At 38.6% G+C, this 20,008-nt stretch overlaps 1 protein-coding gene across 2 annotated transcripts in view; it reads right to left on the bottom strand.

Moving 5' to 3' along the window:
- Nucleotides 1-698: 698 nt before the first annotated feature.
- Nucleotides 699-20,008, bottom strand: part of LOC103252931 (cytochrome P450 3A5) — a 30,371-nt gene continuing 11,061 nt past the window's right edge. Inside the window, exons 7-13 of one of the 2 annotated variants that reach the window (XM_008051515.1) lie at nt 19,249-19,397; nt 18,142-18,269; nt 17,002-17,068; nt 9,634-9,794; nt 6,329-6,555; nt 3,866-4,028; nt 699-964 (exon numbers count right to left, since the gene is read on the bottom strand). In XM_008051515.1, coding sequence (XP_008049706.1) covers nt 869-964; nt 3,866-4,028; nt 6,329-6,555; nt 9,634-9,794; nt 17,002-17,068; nt 18,142-18,269; nt 19,249-19,397 — 991 coding nt within the window. In that variant the 3' untranslated portion in view covers nt 699-868. The remainder of the gene's footprint in view (nt 965-3,865; nt 4,029-6,328; nt 6,556-9,633; nt 9,795-17,001; nt 17,069-18,141; nt 18,270-19,248; nt 19,398-20,008) is intronic. The other variant, XM_008051516.1, reaches the window with a different exon arrangement.

Below are 20,008 nucleotides of genomic sequence, written 5' to 3'. Positions count from 1 at the left end.
TTGTCCCTTATTGATGTTTTGTCCCTTCTGCCTACTCCGGCAGCATCCTGCTATTGCCAACCCCTTTCTTATAGTATTATGGTAAATGTTCAGGGTCCACTTATGAGTTGAGAATATGGGGTACTCAGTTCTTTGTTTCTGTGATAGATCACCGAGTATGATCGACTCTCAATTCATCCAAGTTGCTGCAAAGTCCATATGTTTGTCCTTCTTTATGGCTGCATAATATTCCATTGTGTATATGTACCACATTTTAATAAATGTGAATGTACTTTCTAGCAATGGGCAAAGTTATCATAGATTGACTGTTACCTATGTCAGTAATCAAATTGGAGTTCTGAACAAGGCCCGCACAATGTGATTATGATGATTGAAATATTTAGTTGTGGGTTCTCAGCCATTCAGTTCTATAGATATCTCCTTAATGTGCATGAAAGTATCAGGCAACACTTTTGTAAAGAGTTTGTTTTCTGTATATAAAACTAATTACAGAATATTACAAATAAAACGTCATTACTAAGATCACCACAGTACTTCTCGTTTTCATTAAAAATTGTGGATAAAATTGTTGAGAAATGTTAATTCTCTGATCAGAGCTCAGGAGGAGTAACTGGGGGTGTGGGAGATAGTCCTCTGAGCACCAAAGAAGCTGAGTCTATCTATCTGGCACCGAGTCACCTCCTTTACATTACATGATATATAACACACAAACACTGAGAGCGCTCAGTGAATATACAGAATCCCAAATTATTTATCCAGCATACTGGAATAAGCACATCTTCATTTATGGATTGTATGAATGAAGTAAATTGAGTCCTGGTGTTCTGGAATACAGCTTTCTTGAAGAACAAGAAGTTCTTAGGGAAAGTCAGGCTCCACTTATGGTCCCATCTCTTGACTCGATCCTTAGAACAATGGGTTTTTCAGGATGAAGAAGCCCTTTGGTGCCTAGTTTCATGGGGATCTGAAACAATTCGAAAAGCACATTGAGAAGCAATCAATATAGCAAAAGAAGAAAAGATAGAAGCAAAGTAGGATATGTACATTAAGGATAATAATACAAACATATAAAACTACTTCAGCACCATGTATCTTGGATTGTATATACTTATTCTATAAGCTTTGTGAGGGCTGAATAGTGAAAGCATTTCTCTCTCTGTCATTTTACAAAATATTTATTGAGCAGCTATTCTTTCCCAGACCTGAGACAAATACATGTTGACTTGTGTTCTTTTTTTATTTTACATTTTTTTTTCAGTCAGAGTCTCACTCTGTTGCTCAGGTTGGAGTGCAGTGGCCTGTTGGGCTCTGGCAATCCTTCCACCTCAGCCTACCAAGTAACTGGAACCACAGGCGTGTAATTTATTGTAGACATGAGATCTTGCCAAGTTGCCCAGGCTGGCCTTGAATCCCTGGGTTCAGGCAATTCTCTTGCCTCTGCCTCTCAAAATACAGGGACTACAGGCGTGAGCCACCATGCCAGCCCTTGATTTAAATTTTAAGTAAAAAGAATGAGTTTTAAAAATTTAGCCCAAGTGTTTTTAGCATTATGGCAAACTATTTTGAAAGCCATGTAAAGTTATTTTTGTGTATGTTGAAACTTGCAGGTTAATCCTGAATAGATATTAAACATTTTAATTGTATGGGGAGTCCTCGACTTCCAAAGACTCCAGTAACCCCTGCCATTTGAACCTATCTATTGTAATGATGGGAAGAGGCTTTCAGGAAGCATTATACTTTCATTTAACATCTTCTCTTGGCTTTCAAATGGGGGAACTTCTTAAGTTCTATCGTGTCTTGACTAGTACTTTTTTTTTTTTTTTTTTTTTAGTCAGAGTCTCACTCCGTTGTCCAGGCTGGAATGCAGTGACACACTCACGGCCACCTCAGTGTCGACCTGCTGGGCTCTGGTGATCCTTTCACCTCAGCCTTCCAAGTAGCCGGAACTACAGGCACACACTACCATGCCCTGCTAATTTTTATGTATTTATTGTAGAGATGAGGTCTCGCTGCGTTGCCCAGGCTGGTCTCGAAGCCATGGGCTCAGGCAATCCACTTGCCTTGGCCTCCCAAAGTGCTGGGATTGCAGGCTGAGCCACCGAGCCTGGCCTTGACTAGTACTTTTAGCCCCACTCTTACTGAGCACTCCTTCAGTGTTGAGGACCCACCAGCTAAGCAATCTTCTGATTTTAGTTGGGTGATGGGCAAACAAATTGCCATGGAAACTGAGAAGTGGCAGCCTATAGATGCTTGGTAACTTGCCAAAGGAGTATCTTCCCATCCCAGGTGTGCCAGAGGCCGGTTTCTCTCAGGGTTGAGCCCCTATCTATATACACAGGGCTGGCATGCTGGCTCACGCCTGTAGTCTCAGCACTTTAGCTGACCTAAAGTCACACCATCTCTATCCTTCTCCTATTTCATGCAGAAAGCCTACTTCGGGGAGGAGTTGCTTATTAAATGCATGAATTATAAGAGTTACACCTCTTATAGGGCCTCACTTGATATAAATAAATGATAACTGTTCTTTAAATTCTTCAGAGAAACATTCCAAAGCTTTCTATAAATGTAATACTGTATTATTTTAAAATTTCAAAAGGCATGAATAAGTTTTCTCTGAAGATAGACACACAAACACACACACACACACATACACACACACACAAATGCCACATGTTACATTTTAAAATTAAATAGCTTAAGATTTTCATCCAGGAACTCCACGTCAATGCATATCACTCCTTAAACACTTGCCAAATGCTTGGAATGGACAATGTACCCTGCAAGGCCCTACTGAGATTTTATAAGAGGAATAAAATGAGTTGATACAGTTAAGGGAGGCTGGAAGACATTCTTCGATACAGAGAACAAAACTGGATGATTGAATGACAAAGTATGAAATTAGGTGATGACAACAGCCTGCAGTAATCAATAATAGAGCAGAGGAGTGAATGGGCCCTGGTCTAGACGGGGAAGAACTTGTGGATTGAACTAGGACTTGAAAAATGAGAAAAAATGAGGAGTAGAGAGTTCCTAGAGTTATTGTTGGGTTGAAAAGGAACCCAGCTTTCTTAGAGCACCTGGAAAGGGAGGTTAGACAGGATGACCATAGACTGTGAGAGTCCTTTATTTCTGAAGGAAATGCCTTAAGTTAGTGCTTCTCAACCTTGGCTTTACATGAGAATGAATTGAATGGGGGGAGGGGCTTTAAAAGCCACATTCTGGGTAAATTATTTTAGAATTTCTGAGATGATCCAGGTATCACTAATTTTTAAAGCTCTGTGGTATGGCTAGTGGTTTTGAAAACACAAATCTGCAATGTCGTTATTACTTTCTCCAAGTTAACATTTTTTTCCTTAATATAATCAAATATTAAGGAATCAAACTTGAATAGAACACAGGGTCTAATGTTCAAGGATTTATGGCTTAGTGGAACAGATAGACAAGGAAAGCAACCATGGTACTACGATGTCTCAGGAGAGCTTGCGTAAGTTCTGGCAGAGGAGAGCACCCTTCAGAAGTTATGACGAGGAAATCATTGCACTTTATGATTGGATTGTGCAAAACACTTCCACATTTCTCCAACCGACTTGAAACTGAATTTAAACTTTGTCCAATTTCAAAGAGACTGCACATAATCATGTCATGCTAATCTGAATTGACCTTAAATGATATTTATAGTTGTCTTTATAAAGCCACAGGTTTTGACCTCCAGAACTGAAGTGCCCTTAAAGATCATAGATGGCACTTAGATTATTTGGCCCATAATAGCAAACTATTAAAAGAACAGGCATATTATTCTTTATGTAGACCTCTCAGTTAAGATAAACCTCAAATAAAATATTACTTATGTAGAAAGTGCACTGACCTGTGTTTCTTTACAGGGTTTGAAGGAGAAATTCTGCAGTACTCTGACAAGGGCAAGTTTCATGTTCATGAGAGCAAACCTCATGCCAATGCAGTTCCGGGGTCCAGTTCCAAAGGGCAGGTATATGTAAGGATCTATGCTGTCCTTGTTCTTCTTACTGAACCTGGTTACACAATAATAGATGAAAAAAAGTTAAATTTAAAAAACCACAAAAACTACATGTTAGGGGTTCTTACTTAGATCCCTCCCCAACCCAACAAGTAGTAAACAAAATTCTTCTGTGGGCTGGCCTTTGGAATCCTGCTGTAGTTCTTTTTTCTATGGGAATTGTAAGCTACAGATCCTTTCCATTCTCCTTACCCTTTAGAACTCTCAGTTTTTTTTGAGATGAGATTAATACTGTTTAAAATAATATTTATCTCTAAACACTAAAATTATATTCAGGTTGGCAATGTGTTCACACTTTGAAGGACACATAAATTATGTGACTGACTGATTGAAAAGTAGGGTCCTGCCTTAATTCACAATTATGTTGGTCATATGTTCATTGAGGAAGGAGGAGAAAATGTCTCACGCTATTTAAATTGTTATTTAAATTGTTTCTTTCTCATCTCCTCTTCTCTCTTTTCTTTCTAATTCTTTTCCTTCTCCTTCCCCTACTCTTCTTCTTCCTTCTCTCTCTCCTCTTCCTCCCACATCTCCTTTTTGTTCTTGCTCAAGTTCAATTTCTCCCTCTATTTATCCCCACCCCCCACTCCCATAGAAAAGTTTAAGTCAGATAATTTACATGGGCATAGGATGCTACTCTGCTGTAGTATTATTACTGCTTCCTTGTCTATCTGTTCTACTAGCTATAAGTTCTTCGAAGATTAAGCCCCTGTTTTATTCAAACTTGTTTCCTCAATATTTGGTTATGTTAAGAAAAAAAAATGTTGATTTGGGAAAAGTGATACTGACATTGTGGTCATTGTTTTTAAAAGGGTCTTTGTATTTTGGAGAACATTCTGAAATATTTATAGGTGATTGCTTCAACATAACAAGGTAGTCAGGGGGAGGATTATGGTGGAGTGTGGATGATGGTTGGGGCAGGTGATGGGCGCATGAAGATGTATTAGAAGTATTCTATAGGCTTGTGTCTATAGAATATATTCATGTATATGTCAAACATTCTTCACAATAAACATTGTTACTTTTTTTTGACGTTTGGATCTCTCACTGTCTGGACCAGTCCCTGACACATAGTAAGCACTTACTATATGTGTGGTAACTGAATGAATCAAAGAGAAGTGCAGTGAGTGGTCTGATTCTGTGTTGGTTCAGCTCCAGGAGATGGAAGTGTTGAGGTGGCAGAAACACAAGTGTCCTCTGCTCCAGAAAACAGAGGACTCTGATTTACTCTTCTAACAAGTACTATGTGCAGAGTCTATGGTAGGTAGCACTAGGGATACCACAGCCAATAAGACCCAAATCCCTACTACTGGAAAATTTGTAGTTAGGGGCCAATAAGATTCTAGATCCCAAGCCTCTTGACTGACCAGCTAGTGCCCTCAAAACTTAAATTTCTCTTGCGAATAGTGGGAAAACATCAACTATTTCCAGTGTAAAAACTGTGCCCAAAGCCTAACTTTGGCTCTGAATTCCCAGGAGAACATGCCTAAGACCCCTCCAAGGAGGAACGTCTGAGGTATCTAGAGAGCAGATGACTTTGCTTTGGAAGAGTCCCCAGTTACTGAAACTATAAGGGAGCGGGGACAGGACTGCAGCCACAGACAGGACGAGGAGGAGCTGCCTCTCCTCTGCCAATGAAGTGGCTTAAATCATCAGGGCTGAGAGCTTCTCAGAACCTCAGCCTGTACTTTTATAATTACACTAGAGGAAATAGCAAGTGTTGGGAAAAAATGGAATGTGAAGACATCTCCTGACGTTAATTGTAAATTCAAAGAGCTCAAGAGAACACAGAAAAATGGGAAGGAATAAAAACCCTATACACCTATACAATAGCAGTCAAATGAATTATGGTATATGTATTATATATGCACACACACACACACACACACACACATATGTATATATACACACACATGCACATATGCACATATATATATAGTGACATAGGTTAGTGGAGAGTTTATGGTTTACTGTTAAATAAAGTAAGCAGGAATTTAAAACCAATTAAAATGTGATACCATTCAAGTTTGAAAACATCTGTATATACATAGAAAAATACCCACAAGGCCGTAATTAATGAGACTTATCTTAAGACATTGGAACTGTGGGTGGCTATAGTTTTCTTTTTTCTAGTCTATGGTTTGTAAAGTTTGACAATGATCACTTTTGTGATTAAAAACATTTCTGAAAATAAAATAATGGTACAACTACATGATTGTCATGTACATTAACAGATGTCAGAATATGCCTAAACCAGCCTGGCTCAGGGTAGGTTCCTTTCCCAGGGCCTTGTACCTTTCAGGGCGGAACTCCTCAGGCTCTGTCCAGTACTTTGGGTCTCGGTGAAGAGCATAGGTTGGTATCATCACCACTGTTCCTTTGGGAATGAACAGTCTATTGATTTCAATGTCTTTCTTACAGACCCTCTCGATTCTGATAGCAATTGGGAATAGTCTGAGAGTTTCATTCACCACCATGTCAAGATACTCCATCTGCATCAGGGCATCATAGGTGGTGGGTGCCTGGGAAGAAATAAACAGATTTGGATAAACAGAGATTTGGAATTAATGTTCAACTCAGTCCATGTAGTAGTACTGAGTAATTGGAGCTTCAGAGAATAATTCATACTGGTAAAGGATCTTAGCATTTATAAGACAGTTTAATAACTATCATGTTCTTGACTTTCTCTATAACCCACTGAGATATGTGAAGAATTTATGAATGTGGGAGAAATTTGGGACAATCTCCTCCCCGGGAACTGAAATATTTAGTATTACCATGTAGTACTTTTTCTTTCTCGTGTAAGCAAACATGACTAATAGACTATGACCATGAGAATCAAGTAAAATTTGCCTGTCACTGTTGTCTTTCAAAAGATAGGCCATGGCCAGGTGTGGTGGCTCAAACCTGTAATCCCAGCACTTCAGGAGGTCAAGGCGAGAGGATTACCTGAGCCCAGGGATTCGAGACCAGTCTGGGCAACTTGGTGAGACCTTGTCTCTACAATAAATTAAAAAAATTAGCTGGGTGTGGTGGCGCATGCCTGTGATTCTAGTTACTTGGAAGGCTGAAACAGAAGGGTCACCTGAGCCCAGCAGGTCGAGGCTGCGGTGGCTGTGAGCATGCCACTGCAGCCTGGGCGACAGAGTGAGACTCCAACTCAAAAAAAAAAAAAAAAAAAAAAAAAAAAGAAGGGTTATACGTATGTACCAAGAAAAGAGAACATGTAAAAGAGAAAAATCCTCTATTCTGTATGAGATTTTTTTAGTTTAAAATTTTGCTCGGTAACTCTTTTGATTATATGAAGGGAGACCTCCTCAAAACCTGATATTTATTTATTAAAAGTTGTGTATTTTTTCTTACATGTTAAACTTCAATCACCTTCAAAGTACTCTCCAGTTGATGCAATTCACCTATTGAGATGCTTTTTCCACTGCTCAAAACAGTTTTTGAACTTGTCAATTTTGATGCCTATTAGTGCTTCTGCTGTTTTTTGTTTCACCTCTTCTGCATCAGCAAAACGTTTCCATTTGAGGAATTTTTTTAAACAAAAAAATCACTTGAAGTGAAGTCAGTTAATACAGAGGGTGGGACATGGGGGTAAAAAAACTGCTGAACACTCAGCACAGTGTGAATAGGTGCACTCCATAAATCACCCATCATGAAGTGGGAAAACATGCTAAAAGAATCTAAAAAAAAAATCACTGAAGTCAAATGCAGCCTCTCATAACACTAGTTGGTACACTGATGCTGATAGGTTCCTAGAACGGTTACCTACCAGAGGAAGCCTGTATTACAAGGTGTCTACCCTCCAAAAGATAATTCTTGTTTTTCGGGTCCCCCCTCATACACACACACACACACACACACACACACACACACACACACACACACACGTGCTAAAAAATATATACACATTTTATGAATAATAATCTTGGGATGAAAACTCTCCATTTTACTGTTTTAAGAGTGCATCGTATGGTTGTTCTATTAACTCCTGTCTCATATGCACATTGTTTGGTAGACTTTTGTGGCAAGTGCATAAACTGTTTTAACACTGTAGCAGAAGAAGCAGGACTTGTTGCTGTGTGAGGCCTCCTGGATCTTTGCTTGTGCATATCACACACAGTACCGTGTGTGATACTTATCATGAATGTGTGCAATGGTTAGGCATGTTGGAGGTTCTGTTGCATACTCATGCCTCCATTGTAGCTGTACTTCCACGGTGTTCTCAAGTTTCAAATATCACTTCAAAGTGGTCTTGTGCTCCTTGAATGACAACTACGCTTCTGTCATTTTCTTCGACTATTCTGGCTGTTGCATGGTGACACTAGCATTCATTTGATTAACACTATCTTATGAGTGAACGTCATACTACACATTGCTACCGTAATTAAATTCAACTTCAAAAAGTAATACAAAGATAGCATCTCTTAAAATGCGTTCACATATTTCTGGCATCCCCAGTGTATGTGTGTGTGTATAATTGTTAGGTATGTATATGTGAGAAATGCTACGTTATATAAAAACTCTATAAGTAATTTGTAGATAAACTAGATCCTTTCTATTCCAAATATGACAAGATAAGTTTGCGAATGATACCAGGGTATACAATTTTAGTTCTAGTGCAAGTTATAAAGAGGGTAGGAACCCCACACTCAGCCCCTTCCTCTCTTGTTGGGACAGTCTCCTACTTGTTGCTTCAGCTCTGAAGAAGATCCCTTTGTGTTCAACTCACTGCCACACTAGTATTAGCTCTGGAGGTGATCTCTTCACATAACAAAGAATCCTAGTTTGAACAGAAATGTGGAAACGATGTGGGAGATAAATAGCTAGCACTTACTATTATATTTGGGAGGCGATATTGTAGAAGTTAAGAGTCTGGTCCAGGAGCCAGTATCCTAGTTCCTAGCTTGGTTTCTTCACTGCTAGCTGCATGACTGGAGGCTGAGACAGATGTGGAGTTGAGCTATCAGCCTGCTCAGCACACCCAAGGCCAGACTTGATCAGACAGCAGCTAGACCAGAGCGAGTCCAGTCAATATCAGCAGAGCTGACTACCCAGACTCTTAAGTAGTAAATGTTATTGTTAGATGTCCTGAGGTTTTGGGATTTTTTTTTACTTGGTATTATTGTGGTAAGATATAAAACATGTACCAGGACCAGCACTGTTTTAACAAGAACCTATATTTCTAGTTTTTTTTTTTTTTTGGTGACAAGTGGCTATTTGTACACACACACACACACACACACACACACACACACACACACACACACACACACACATTAGAGATAAGCTATCTGTTGCTCAGGCTGGAGTGTACTGGTACAAACATAGCTCACTGCAACCTCAAGCTCTTGGGCTCAGGTTATCCTCCCATTTCAGCATCTTAAATAGTTGGGACTACAGGAAGATATTCTGCGAGTAGCATTCATTACCTGTGTTTCTTCCTTTGTTTTTCTTCCTAGAGCCCTCCTAAATAGTGTCAGTGAAAGAATCAATGCTTACACTTTTTGCAAAACTTCTCCTGGGATATAGTTAGGAGGCATTCTTGCTAATGCTTCATCTCTTCCTTCCCACTCTGTGGATCACTCACTCACCTTATTGGGAAAAGTTCTGTCAATCTCTTCCTGTAGTTTCTGCTGGACATCTGGGTGAGTGGCCAGTTCATACATAATAAATGATAGAACACTGCTTGTGGTCTCATAGCCAGCAAAAATGAAGATAATTGATTGGGCCACAATCTCCAGATCAGTCAGAGCTTAGGGGAGAAAAAAAGACATTTTAGGCTAAGTGGGTCAATGTAGAACATCCAAATTTAGATGAAGAGAAATCTAAATGAAGTCCCAGGTCCCTAGGGCAAAAAACGGAAAAGCAATTTAGAGTCACATGGGGAGTTGTTTTCACACTGATGTCTATCGTACAGAGTCAAAACAGGCAAAATTGTTTTAATCCAGTTTTTCCCAAGGGATGTATGATTGTGCCCCTCATCATGCCTTCCCTACCACCAGCACAGCCGAGTAAATTCCAGAGAAAGCATTTCTATCTAAACATACTCAGTCTTATGGGCATGCCTATCAGATGATCATTAAGATACTTTATCTGTAAGTGAATGTGGGGTAACATTCTTCTCCAGAAAAACAATAAATTATTCTACCTACAATATAGCTTGGAAAATTATGAGAGAGTTCGAAAAACTAAAGCTTAACTGTAGGGAAAGTTAAATAATCTTTTCTCATGTCATGTCTGAGGGAACCGAAGAAGACAATATTGGGCTACTCAAAGTGTGGTTCATGGACCAGCAGAATCAGTAGCATATGAAAGTTTATTAGAAATGTCAAACTCTCAAATCCTCCCCTTGAACTACAGAATCCAAATCTGAAGTTTCACAAGAAGTAGTGTTTTTTGTGTGTAGCCTAGCTTGAAAACATGGATTATATCTTGGAGAGGCATCAGGTAATATAAGATCTAGGATATAGTTCTTCAAAATGGACTATGTCAGAATGTTTAGGAATTACAGAGATAGACATGAAGCCAAGAGTGGTGATTGACCCTATGCTGATGAATGGCTTCAAAGTAACAAAAACCCTTATGTCTATACGTTGTCCGCCCCTCTTGATTATTTTTCTGAGAGAAGCTAAGTACGACCAGGCACTGGTTTGTTTGATCAGGACTGGATTAAGACCTTTAGATACCTGGGGCACTGAAATAAATATGATGCCTGTCCACCCTAGCCATGTAATTCATAAGCAATGAGTGTGAGAAGGGGTCTGCAGAGTTGTGATTTGCTTGTGATGATTTTTGTGAGGCTGCTGTGGTTTAGAACTCTGCTGTCCAATATGATGGGCACTAGTCATATTTGGCTATTTTAACTTAAAATTTAATTAATGAAAATAAAATGTGATTAAAAATTGTTTTTTGGTGGCACTAGTCACATATTCAATGTTCAATAACCACATGTACCTAGTGGTTTCTCTACTGAACAGTGAATCAACAGATTATTTACTTTATCAACAAAAGTTGTATTGGGATAAATGTATAGATAGATAGATAGATAGATTGATAGGAAGAAAGAAGTAGATATAGACATAGATATATTTGCAGTGTGTGCTGAAGTCAGCCCATCTCTTCTCTAGAACTAACCTATTGTTAAATATTTAGGGATTTGTTAGATGGCTGTCAAAACTTGTTAGTTTGAAACCGACTGTGCTTGTTATTTTGCCACCATCATAGTAATAATGGTTTCAGTCAAAACTGTCCATGGATGGTAAAACTAGTAGGTGAAAGGTTGATGAGGAACAGGATATTTACACAGTCTCAGGTTTCCCCCACAAGTTATTTCTTAATTACAAAGGGAAAAATAAAAGTATGGTAGATTAAGCAGGTTAACACACTTTCACCAAGAATTGCCAGGTAAAATCACCATTACAGGACACATAGTAATCTGTCTCCACAAAGTAAGCATGAGAGAAAAAAATCCTAAAGGCAACAAGAGAGAAAGGTTAGACTACCTACCAGGGATGATCCATAAGAATCGCTTCAGACTTATCTGCAGAAACAGTACAAGCCAGAAGGGACTGGAGTCTCATTTTTAATGTTTTTAAAGATAAGCAATTCCAGTCAAGAATTTCTTACCTACCAAGCTAAACTTCTTCAGTGTCAGAGAATTAAAATCCTCCCCAGGCAACCAATCCCTAAGAGAATATGCCACCTCCAGACCAGCCCTTCAGGAGGTGCTTAAGAAAGTGTTGAACACAGAAAAAAAGGAACATTCATATCCAACACAAAAGTACAGGCAAGCACATAGTTAACAGAACATAGTTAACAGAGTATGCACAAAAATGAAAATACACACGTATATAAATACAAAAGTAAAAAGGAAGCAAAACAACCCTGAAGAAACCTATGACAAGGATAAACCCCCTCATTTCAATAATTAAAATTGAAATGAATGGACTGAGTGCACCACTGAAGAGGCATAGAATGGCAAACTGGATAAAGAAACATGATCCAACAGTCTTCGGCCTCCAGGACACTCATTTCACTTCAAAGGACACCTGCAGACTCAAAGTTAAAGGCTGGAAAATGATCTTTCAGCAAATGAAAAACAGAACAGAGCAAGCATAGTTATTCTGATATCAGACAAAACAGTTTTTAAACCATTAAAAGTAAAAAAGGACATCCAAGGACACTACATAATAATAAAAGACTCAATCCACAAGCAAGAAATATGCCTCTGAAACATCTATGCACCCAACACAATAGCACCAGGTTTTATAAAACAATTACCAAGTAGACTAAGAAAGGACATTGATTTACACATACTCAAAGTTGGGGATCTCAATGCCCCACTAACAGCCCTAGACAGATTATCGAGACAAAAAACCCAAGGAACTCTGGAACCTTAACTTAATGTTCAATCAAATGAATTTAATAGACACCTACAGAACATTCCACCCCAAATCTACTGAGTATACATTCTACTCATCAGCACATGGAACATCCTCCAAGATCAATCACATTCTCAGACTTAAATCAAGTGTGAACAAATTTCAAAAGATTGAAATAATACCATGTATCTTCTCAGATCACAGTGGAACAAAAATAAATATCACCACCGGCAAACAAGATCCCCCAAAACACACAAAGACATGGACACTAAACAACATAGTGCTGAATGACTTCTGGGTCAACACAGAAATCAAGACAGAAATAAAAGTATACCTAGAAACAAATGTAAACAAAGATACATCTTATCAGAATCTCTGGGATGTCATGAAATCAGTGTTAAGAGAAAAATTTATAGCCTTGCATGCACACATCTAGAAAATAGACCACAAGTAAACACCCTAATGTCACACCTAAGGGAAATGGAAAGGCAAGATCATCTAAATCCTAACTTCAGTAGAAAAAAACAGATCACTAAGATAAAGTCACAATTGCAGGATATAGAAGACAAAAAGTTCATAGAAAGGATCAACAAGACAAAAAAATGTTTCTTTGAAAGGATAAATAAGATCGACAGACCCCTGGCCAGATTGATTAAAAAAAAAAAGAGAGGGGGAGAAAGTTCAAATAAACACAATTAGAAATGGAAAAGGTGAAGTCACAACTGATCCTGAAGAAATTAAAAAGATTATTAGAGATTACTATGAACATCTATATGCAAATAAACTAGAAAACCTAAAGGAAATGGAGGACTTTCTGCCATCACACAACCTCCCAAGGTTGAAACAAGAAGAAATTGAAACTCTATGAAGACTAACAACAATCCCAGAAATTGACCCAGTCATAATAAACCTCCCCGCCAAAAAAAGCCCTGGACTAGGTGGCTTCCGAGCTTAATTCTACAAGACATACAAAGAGCTAATACTAATCTTATTGAAAGTATTCCAGTCAATCAAGAATGATGGAATTCTCTCCAACTCATTTTATGAAGTTAACGTCATACTGATACCTAAACCAGGCAAAGACCCAATAAGGAAAGATAATTATAGGCCAATCTCCTTGATGAAGACAGACACAAAAATTTTCAGTAAACTTTTAGCAAATCGAATCTAACAACACATCTCAAAGATCAATCACCACGACCAGATAGACTTGATTCCCAGGACTGGTTCAACATTCATGAGACCATAAACATTATTCAGCATATTAACAGATGTAAAACCAAGAACCACATGGTTATATCATTAGATGCCAAAAGAACATCAGACAAAATCCAGCATCCCTTCTTGATAGAAACCTTTAAGCACCTAGGCATAGAAGGAACATTCTTCAAAACAGCAGGAGTCATCTGTGACAAACCCACAGCCAACATTTTGCTCAAAGGGCAGAAACTGGAACCATTTCCCCCTAAGACCTGGAACAATCCAAGGACTCTCACTCCCCCTATTCAACATAGTACTGGAAGTCCTAGCCAGAGCAATCAGGCAAGAGAAGGAAATCAGGGGCATCCAAATAGGATCTTTGCAGATGATATGATTCTATACCTAGAAAATCCTAGGGAGTCTGTCAAAAGCCTCCTCGCACTGATAAATGACTTTGGTAAAGTCTTGGGTTACAAAATAAACATGCAGAAAACATCTGCATTTATACATCAGCAACAAGCAGGTGGAGAACCAAATAAAAGGCATAATACAATTCACAATTACCACAAAAAACCCCGAAATACATTGGCATACACCTAGCCAGAGAAGCGAAAGACTTTTACAATAAGAACTACAAAATGCTGCTCAAAGAAATCAAGGATGACACAAACAAATGGAAAAACATCCCATGATCATGGATTGGAAGAATCAATGTTGTCAAGGCATCCATCCTATCCAAAGCAATCTACGGATTCAAGGCAGTATCCATCAAATTACCAACATCATTTTTCACAGACCTGGAAATGATGATACAGAAACTCATATGGAAACAAAAAAGAGCACGAATAACCCAAACAATCCTCAGCAAAAGGAACAAAGAGGGAGATATCACACTTCTGGACTTTATACTTTATCACAAGGGTACAGTAATCAAGATTGCATGGTATTAGTACTGGAATAGGCACATAGACCAATGGATCAGGATGGAGATTCCAGAAGTAAAAACACAGTCTCTCAATCAACTCAGCTTTGACAAAGCCACCAATAACAATCACTGGGAAAAGGAGACCATAATTAGCGAATGGTGCTGGAAAAACTGGATAATCACACGCTAGAAGAATGAAACCAGATCCCTACTTATCACCATATACAAAAATCAACTCAATATAAATCAAAGACCTAAACTTAAAACCTCAAACTATAAGAATTCCAGAAGAAAACATAGGAAACACTCTTATGCACATTGGAATAGGTAACAAATTCTTGACTAAGTCTCTAAAAGCGAATGCTATAAAAACCAAGATAGACAAGTGGGACTCCATCCAACTGAAAAGCTTTTGCACACAGCAAAAGAAACCTTCGAGAGAGTAAAGAGACAGCCTACAAAATGGGAAAGGATACTTGCAAATTATGCATTGGACAAAGGCCTTACATCCAGGATCTACAAGGAACTCAAATGAAGTGAAAGGCAAAAAATCAACAACTTCATTAAAAGTGGGCAAAGGAAAAATGCTCAGCCTCACTAGTCATCAAATAAAGGCAAATTAAAACTACACTGAGATACTACTTAACTCCAGTCAGGATGGTCATCATCAATAACTCAAAAAACAACAGATGCTGGAGAGGATGCAGGGAAAAGGGAACACCTCTCTACTGGTGGTGGGAGTGTAAACTAATACAACCTCTGTGGAAAACAGTTTGGCGATTCCTAAAAGATCTAAAAATTGACCTTCCATATGACCCCGCAATGCCCCGGCTGGGAATATACCCAGAGCAACTTAAATCACTCTATGAAAAAGATACCTGCACATGTATGTTTATTGCAGCATTGTTTACAATAGCAAAAACATGGAACCAACTGTACTGCCCATCGAAAGAAGACTGGATTAAAAAATGTGGTACATATACACGATGGAATATTACACAGCCATAAAGAGGGACAAAATTATGAACTTCACAGCAACTTTGGATAGACTTAGTCTATAATACTGAGTGATCTATCACAGAAACAAAGAACTGAGTATCACATGTTATCACTTATAAGCGGACCTCGAACAATTATTGTAGTACTATAAGAAAAGGATTGGCAGTAGTGGGAATCTGTCAGGAAAGGGGAGTGCACCTCATTCACAAGAGTACCTGGGTAACGAACATTTGTATACCTAATCCTGAATTGTACCCCGCATCTTTAAAATAAAAAAAAAAATTTTTTAAAGTGGGCAAAGGACATGAACAGACACTTCTCAAAAGATGACTTACAAGCAGCCAACAGACACATGAAGAGATGCTTATCCTCACTAGTCATTAGAGAAATGCAAATTAAGATGACAATGAGATACCCTAACTCTGGTAAGGATGGCTATCATTAATAAGTCAAAGAATGGCAGGTGCTGGGGTGGGTGGGGGGAAAAGGGAACACTTCTACACTGTTGGTGGGAATGCAAGCTAATTTAACCTCTGTGGAAAACAGTGTGGTGATTCCTGAAAGAACTAATAAGTGATCTTTCATACGATTCAGCAATCCCTCTCCTGGGAATATACCCAGAGGAATATAAATTGCTCTACCAAAAAGACACCTGTACAAACATGTTTATTGCAGCATTATTAGCCATAGCAAAAACATGGTATGAAACCTGCTGCTAGTCAAAAGTGGATTGGATAAAGAAAATGTGGTATGTGTACACGATGGAGTATTTCACAGTCATAAAGAAGAACAAAATCATGGACTTTGCAGCAACTTGGATGAAGTTGGAGATCATCATACTAAGTGAACTATCATAGAAACAAAGAACTGAATACTGTGTGTCCTCACTTGTAAATGGGCCCTGAGCACTAGTCATATTACCACAAGGGTGGGATCAGCAGTCTCTGAGCACTGCTCAGGAAGGGAGGGAGATAGGAGAGTAGGGGGCATGTGACAACACAAAGGGCACCTGGTCCATTGCCAGGGGAAGTAAGGGCCAGTTAGAAGCCCATCCTTCACCTGCATGATGCCTACTTATGTAGTTAATCCTCACTTACACCCCAGAACTCTATAATAATAATAATAATAAAAAACCCCCACCATTATTGAGACAATATGCCTTCTGATTTGACGGTAGATGTAAATTTCTAGGAACTGGCATTTGTTCTAATGTGGGTGATCCCCAGACCACTGACTGAGTTCCAGGCATGACATGCTTGCTTAAGGTTGGGCTTCAAACTTGACTATGCCTGTATGCTTCTAGAAAATGCCTCCAGCTATTATTTACAATATTCAAATATGTGTCTTTCTGCAATGTGGCAGAAATTCTGTCTTCATGCAAAACTTTACGAACATTTCCCTGATCCTTCCCTCTGAGTGTCCCCATCTAGCCTATTAAAGCGTTTCTTGGTTACCTTTATGGGACTCCATTTCTTTGGAATTCTGGGAGTCAATCATCAGCTGAAGGAAATCTACTCGGTGCTGGAAACAAGAAGATAAATTTTAATGACAGAAAGTCACTTGTGAAGTTAGAAGTAAACGAGAAATTGAGTCTTCAACCTCTCTTCTGAGAATGTGGCTCCTTTATGTTCAGAAGTCTGAATGGTGTTGCCAGTAAACAAAAACATCTATCTAAAACCTTGGAGAGCAGGATATTTTTCTGCGAGAAACCCAGCTATTGTGTACAACTGCTATTCTTGGTCTTTGCCCTCCCTGATTCTCAGCTTCTCTGGCTTTTGGACACAGCTTTCTGGCCACAGAGTTGCTGGCTCCTTCTCTAGTCATAACTGCTTGCTTAGGAAGAAGTCAAAGACTGTATGTTCCCTGCCCTCATTTAAACCAATATGCACATAGATTAATCTCCTGACATTTTCATAGCTCATCAGCAGCTTTTGTGGGAGCACCTTCAAATGCTCCAACCTCCTAGAACTCTGTGTAAGCTTCAATGACACGTGGGTACCCAGTCTTGCCTCCCTGACCTGAAGCATCCTTGTACTGGCCTCTAGGCCCAATGAACACAAAGATAGGTTAGCCAGCCTTGAAGCTTCAATGCCCAGAGAAGAGCTCTTTACCACTCCATGTCATGAGAGAGCTCAAACTTAACATACATTACACTTTAGCAGGTAGCTTGGTAGGGTCTTCCGTTGGAGAATGTGTAAAATAACAGGCTTTTACTTGAAATGATTCCTTACCAATCTAAGATTTGGGGAAATTATAATACTAGTAAAATGATTTTTAAAAATAGTAATCTTTATTCTTTGACAATTTATTGAAGGGAGGAGAAGTGGTAAAGTTTTATCACAATAATATTTATGCCATGCCATACTAACTATTGTGCCTGATATTAAATTTGAAATGCTATCTCTTGGAATCATTCTTATTTCTCCTTCCCCAACCTCCACCTTCTTCATTTCTACCAAATCATTCTTTTGCTCTCAACATATGTTCTCTATCTTTCTTCAAAAAGATAGAGATAAATGTACACATCCTATGTATATAACTCTTCCAACGTTATAAAAAAAGAACATCTTCACGTAACTACCACCAGACTTTACCTTTTGTTTATCTTTGAGGCGACTTTCTTTCATCTTGTGTACAGAATTTTTAAAAAAATTTATAGCTTCTTTTGGAAACACAGAGATATTTAGTGCTTCAAAAACTGGGGTAAGGAATGGAAAGAGTGCTGTAGGAACAAAAAGAAAACAATTTTGAAAGTGCAAAATTTACCTGGAGCAATTATAATTTTTTATATCAATCAGAAGGGTAAAAGACCAGTGTTTTCAACCAGAAGCCATTCCCTTTATGACCTTTACATGTCTTCCAGGTCAGGGACCAAGGAAGGACACAAATGCACATACAAGCCACCACCGTAGCAGTGAAATCAATGGCCTCTTCTATATCTTTGGAGTGATCAAAGGAAGAGGATAAAATTCCCCAATCTCTTAATTTCATCTATTGGACTAGAATCTTTTAGGGTAACCCAGATCATAGTCTGCTTCTTTAATTATTAGTAGTTGAGCTGTTCAAGAAATAGTCAGGATGGAAATAATGCAGCATATGTCCTTAAACAACCATGACGTAAAATGAGAAATAGGTAGTAGAACGAAAACAGAGACACTCACAAATATGTGGAAATTAAGCAATATACTTCTAAATAATCAATGGGTCAAAGTAGAAACCAAAAAGCAATTAGAAACTGTTGTAAAATGAATAAAAATGAAGACAAAATATACCAAAACTTATGGTATATAGCAAGAATAGTGTTCAGAGGGAAATTTATAGCCGTAAATATCAATTAAAAAAATAAAAAATCTCATATTAATAATCTAAATTTGCATTGTAACACAAAAAATTGAGCAAAATAAATCTAAAGCTAACAGAAGAAAGAAAATAATAAAAACTAAAATATAAACTAATTGAATAGAGATTTAAAAACAATAGAAAAAATCAATGAAACCAAAGCTGGTTCTTGGAAAGTAACAGGTTAGAAATGACAAACCTGTTTTAAAGTTGATAATGGCGATGGTTATACATATCTTTGAATGTACTATAAACCAATGAATTGTGCATTTTAAGTGGGTGAATGATATGGATATGAATCATATCCCAATAGAACAGTTGCTTTAAAAGAGAAAGAGAAAAAGAAATAATAGTCCACATACTTATTGTGAAAAGTAATGGGTCTAAGAAATCAAATTTTAAGAACTTCTTGGTTTGTTCCACAAAGGGATCTTGTGGGTTGTTGAGGGAATCCACGTTCACTCCAAATGATGTGGCAGTGATCACATCCATGCTGTAGGCTCCAAAGAAGCTGAGTAGAAACAGATGAGCAAAAATAAAATCAGCACCTCCTACCACCCTTCTGTTACACAAGCAACAAGAAGTGCATGTAAATCCATATGCTTGAGCAAGACAGGAAAGAGCCATCCACTTTCAAACTCTCTGCTGGATCATCTCCCATCACACTCACTCATGAGATGGTCATCAGGTGCCCGTGATGCTGATCCTGTACTGGCTGTGATGGAGATGCTAAGGCAAGTCAGATCCACCTCTGAGCTCAAAGAGCTCAATCATAGGAAGACAGAGAGCCATAATCAGACAAATTACAGTCGTGCATGCTGAGTCTGGACAGCAGTGGAATAAGTGTCTCTCCCTAGGGGACTCAAGGAAGGTCACATTGGTCTAGGTCTTTCTACTATAGAGTCTATGCCCAGAGCCGATTCCTCCTCAGCATTTCACAGAGCAACCACACCCTGTTCAGAGTGGCCATGAACATCATCTCTCCTGTCTATACTCCCTGTTAGGACTCCTGAGACCAGCTCTTCCCCAACCCCTGGATCTGAGTTTGCTCTGAGGGCAAATTATTTATGCAAAATGTAAGGACAAAGAATGAACCTGGTTAAAGAAATAACAGATCATTCT

This window comes from Carlito syrichta, unplaced genomic scaffold (genome assembly GCF_000164805.1).
Source record: "Carlito syrichta isolate Samal-C Ts95f unplaced genomic scaffold, Tarsius_syrichta-2.0.1 Scaffold182653, whole genome shotgun sequence".
In the NCBI taxonomy this organism is placed as follows: Eukaryota; Metazoa; Chordata; class Mammalia; order Primates; family Tarsiidae; genus Carlito; species Carlito syrichta.
The sequence above is the reverse complement of the archived record's forward strand: the minus strand, read 5'-3'. Positions and strand labels throughout refer to the sequence as shown.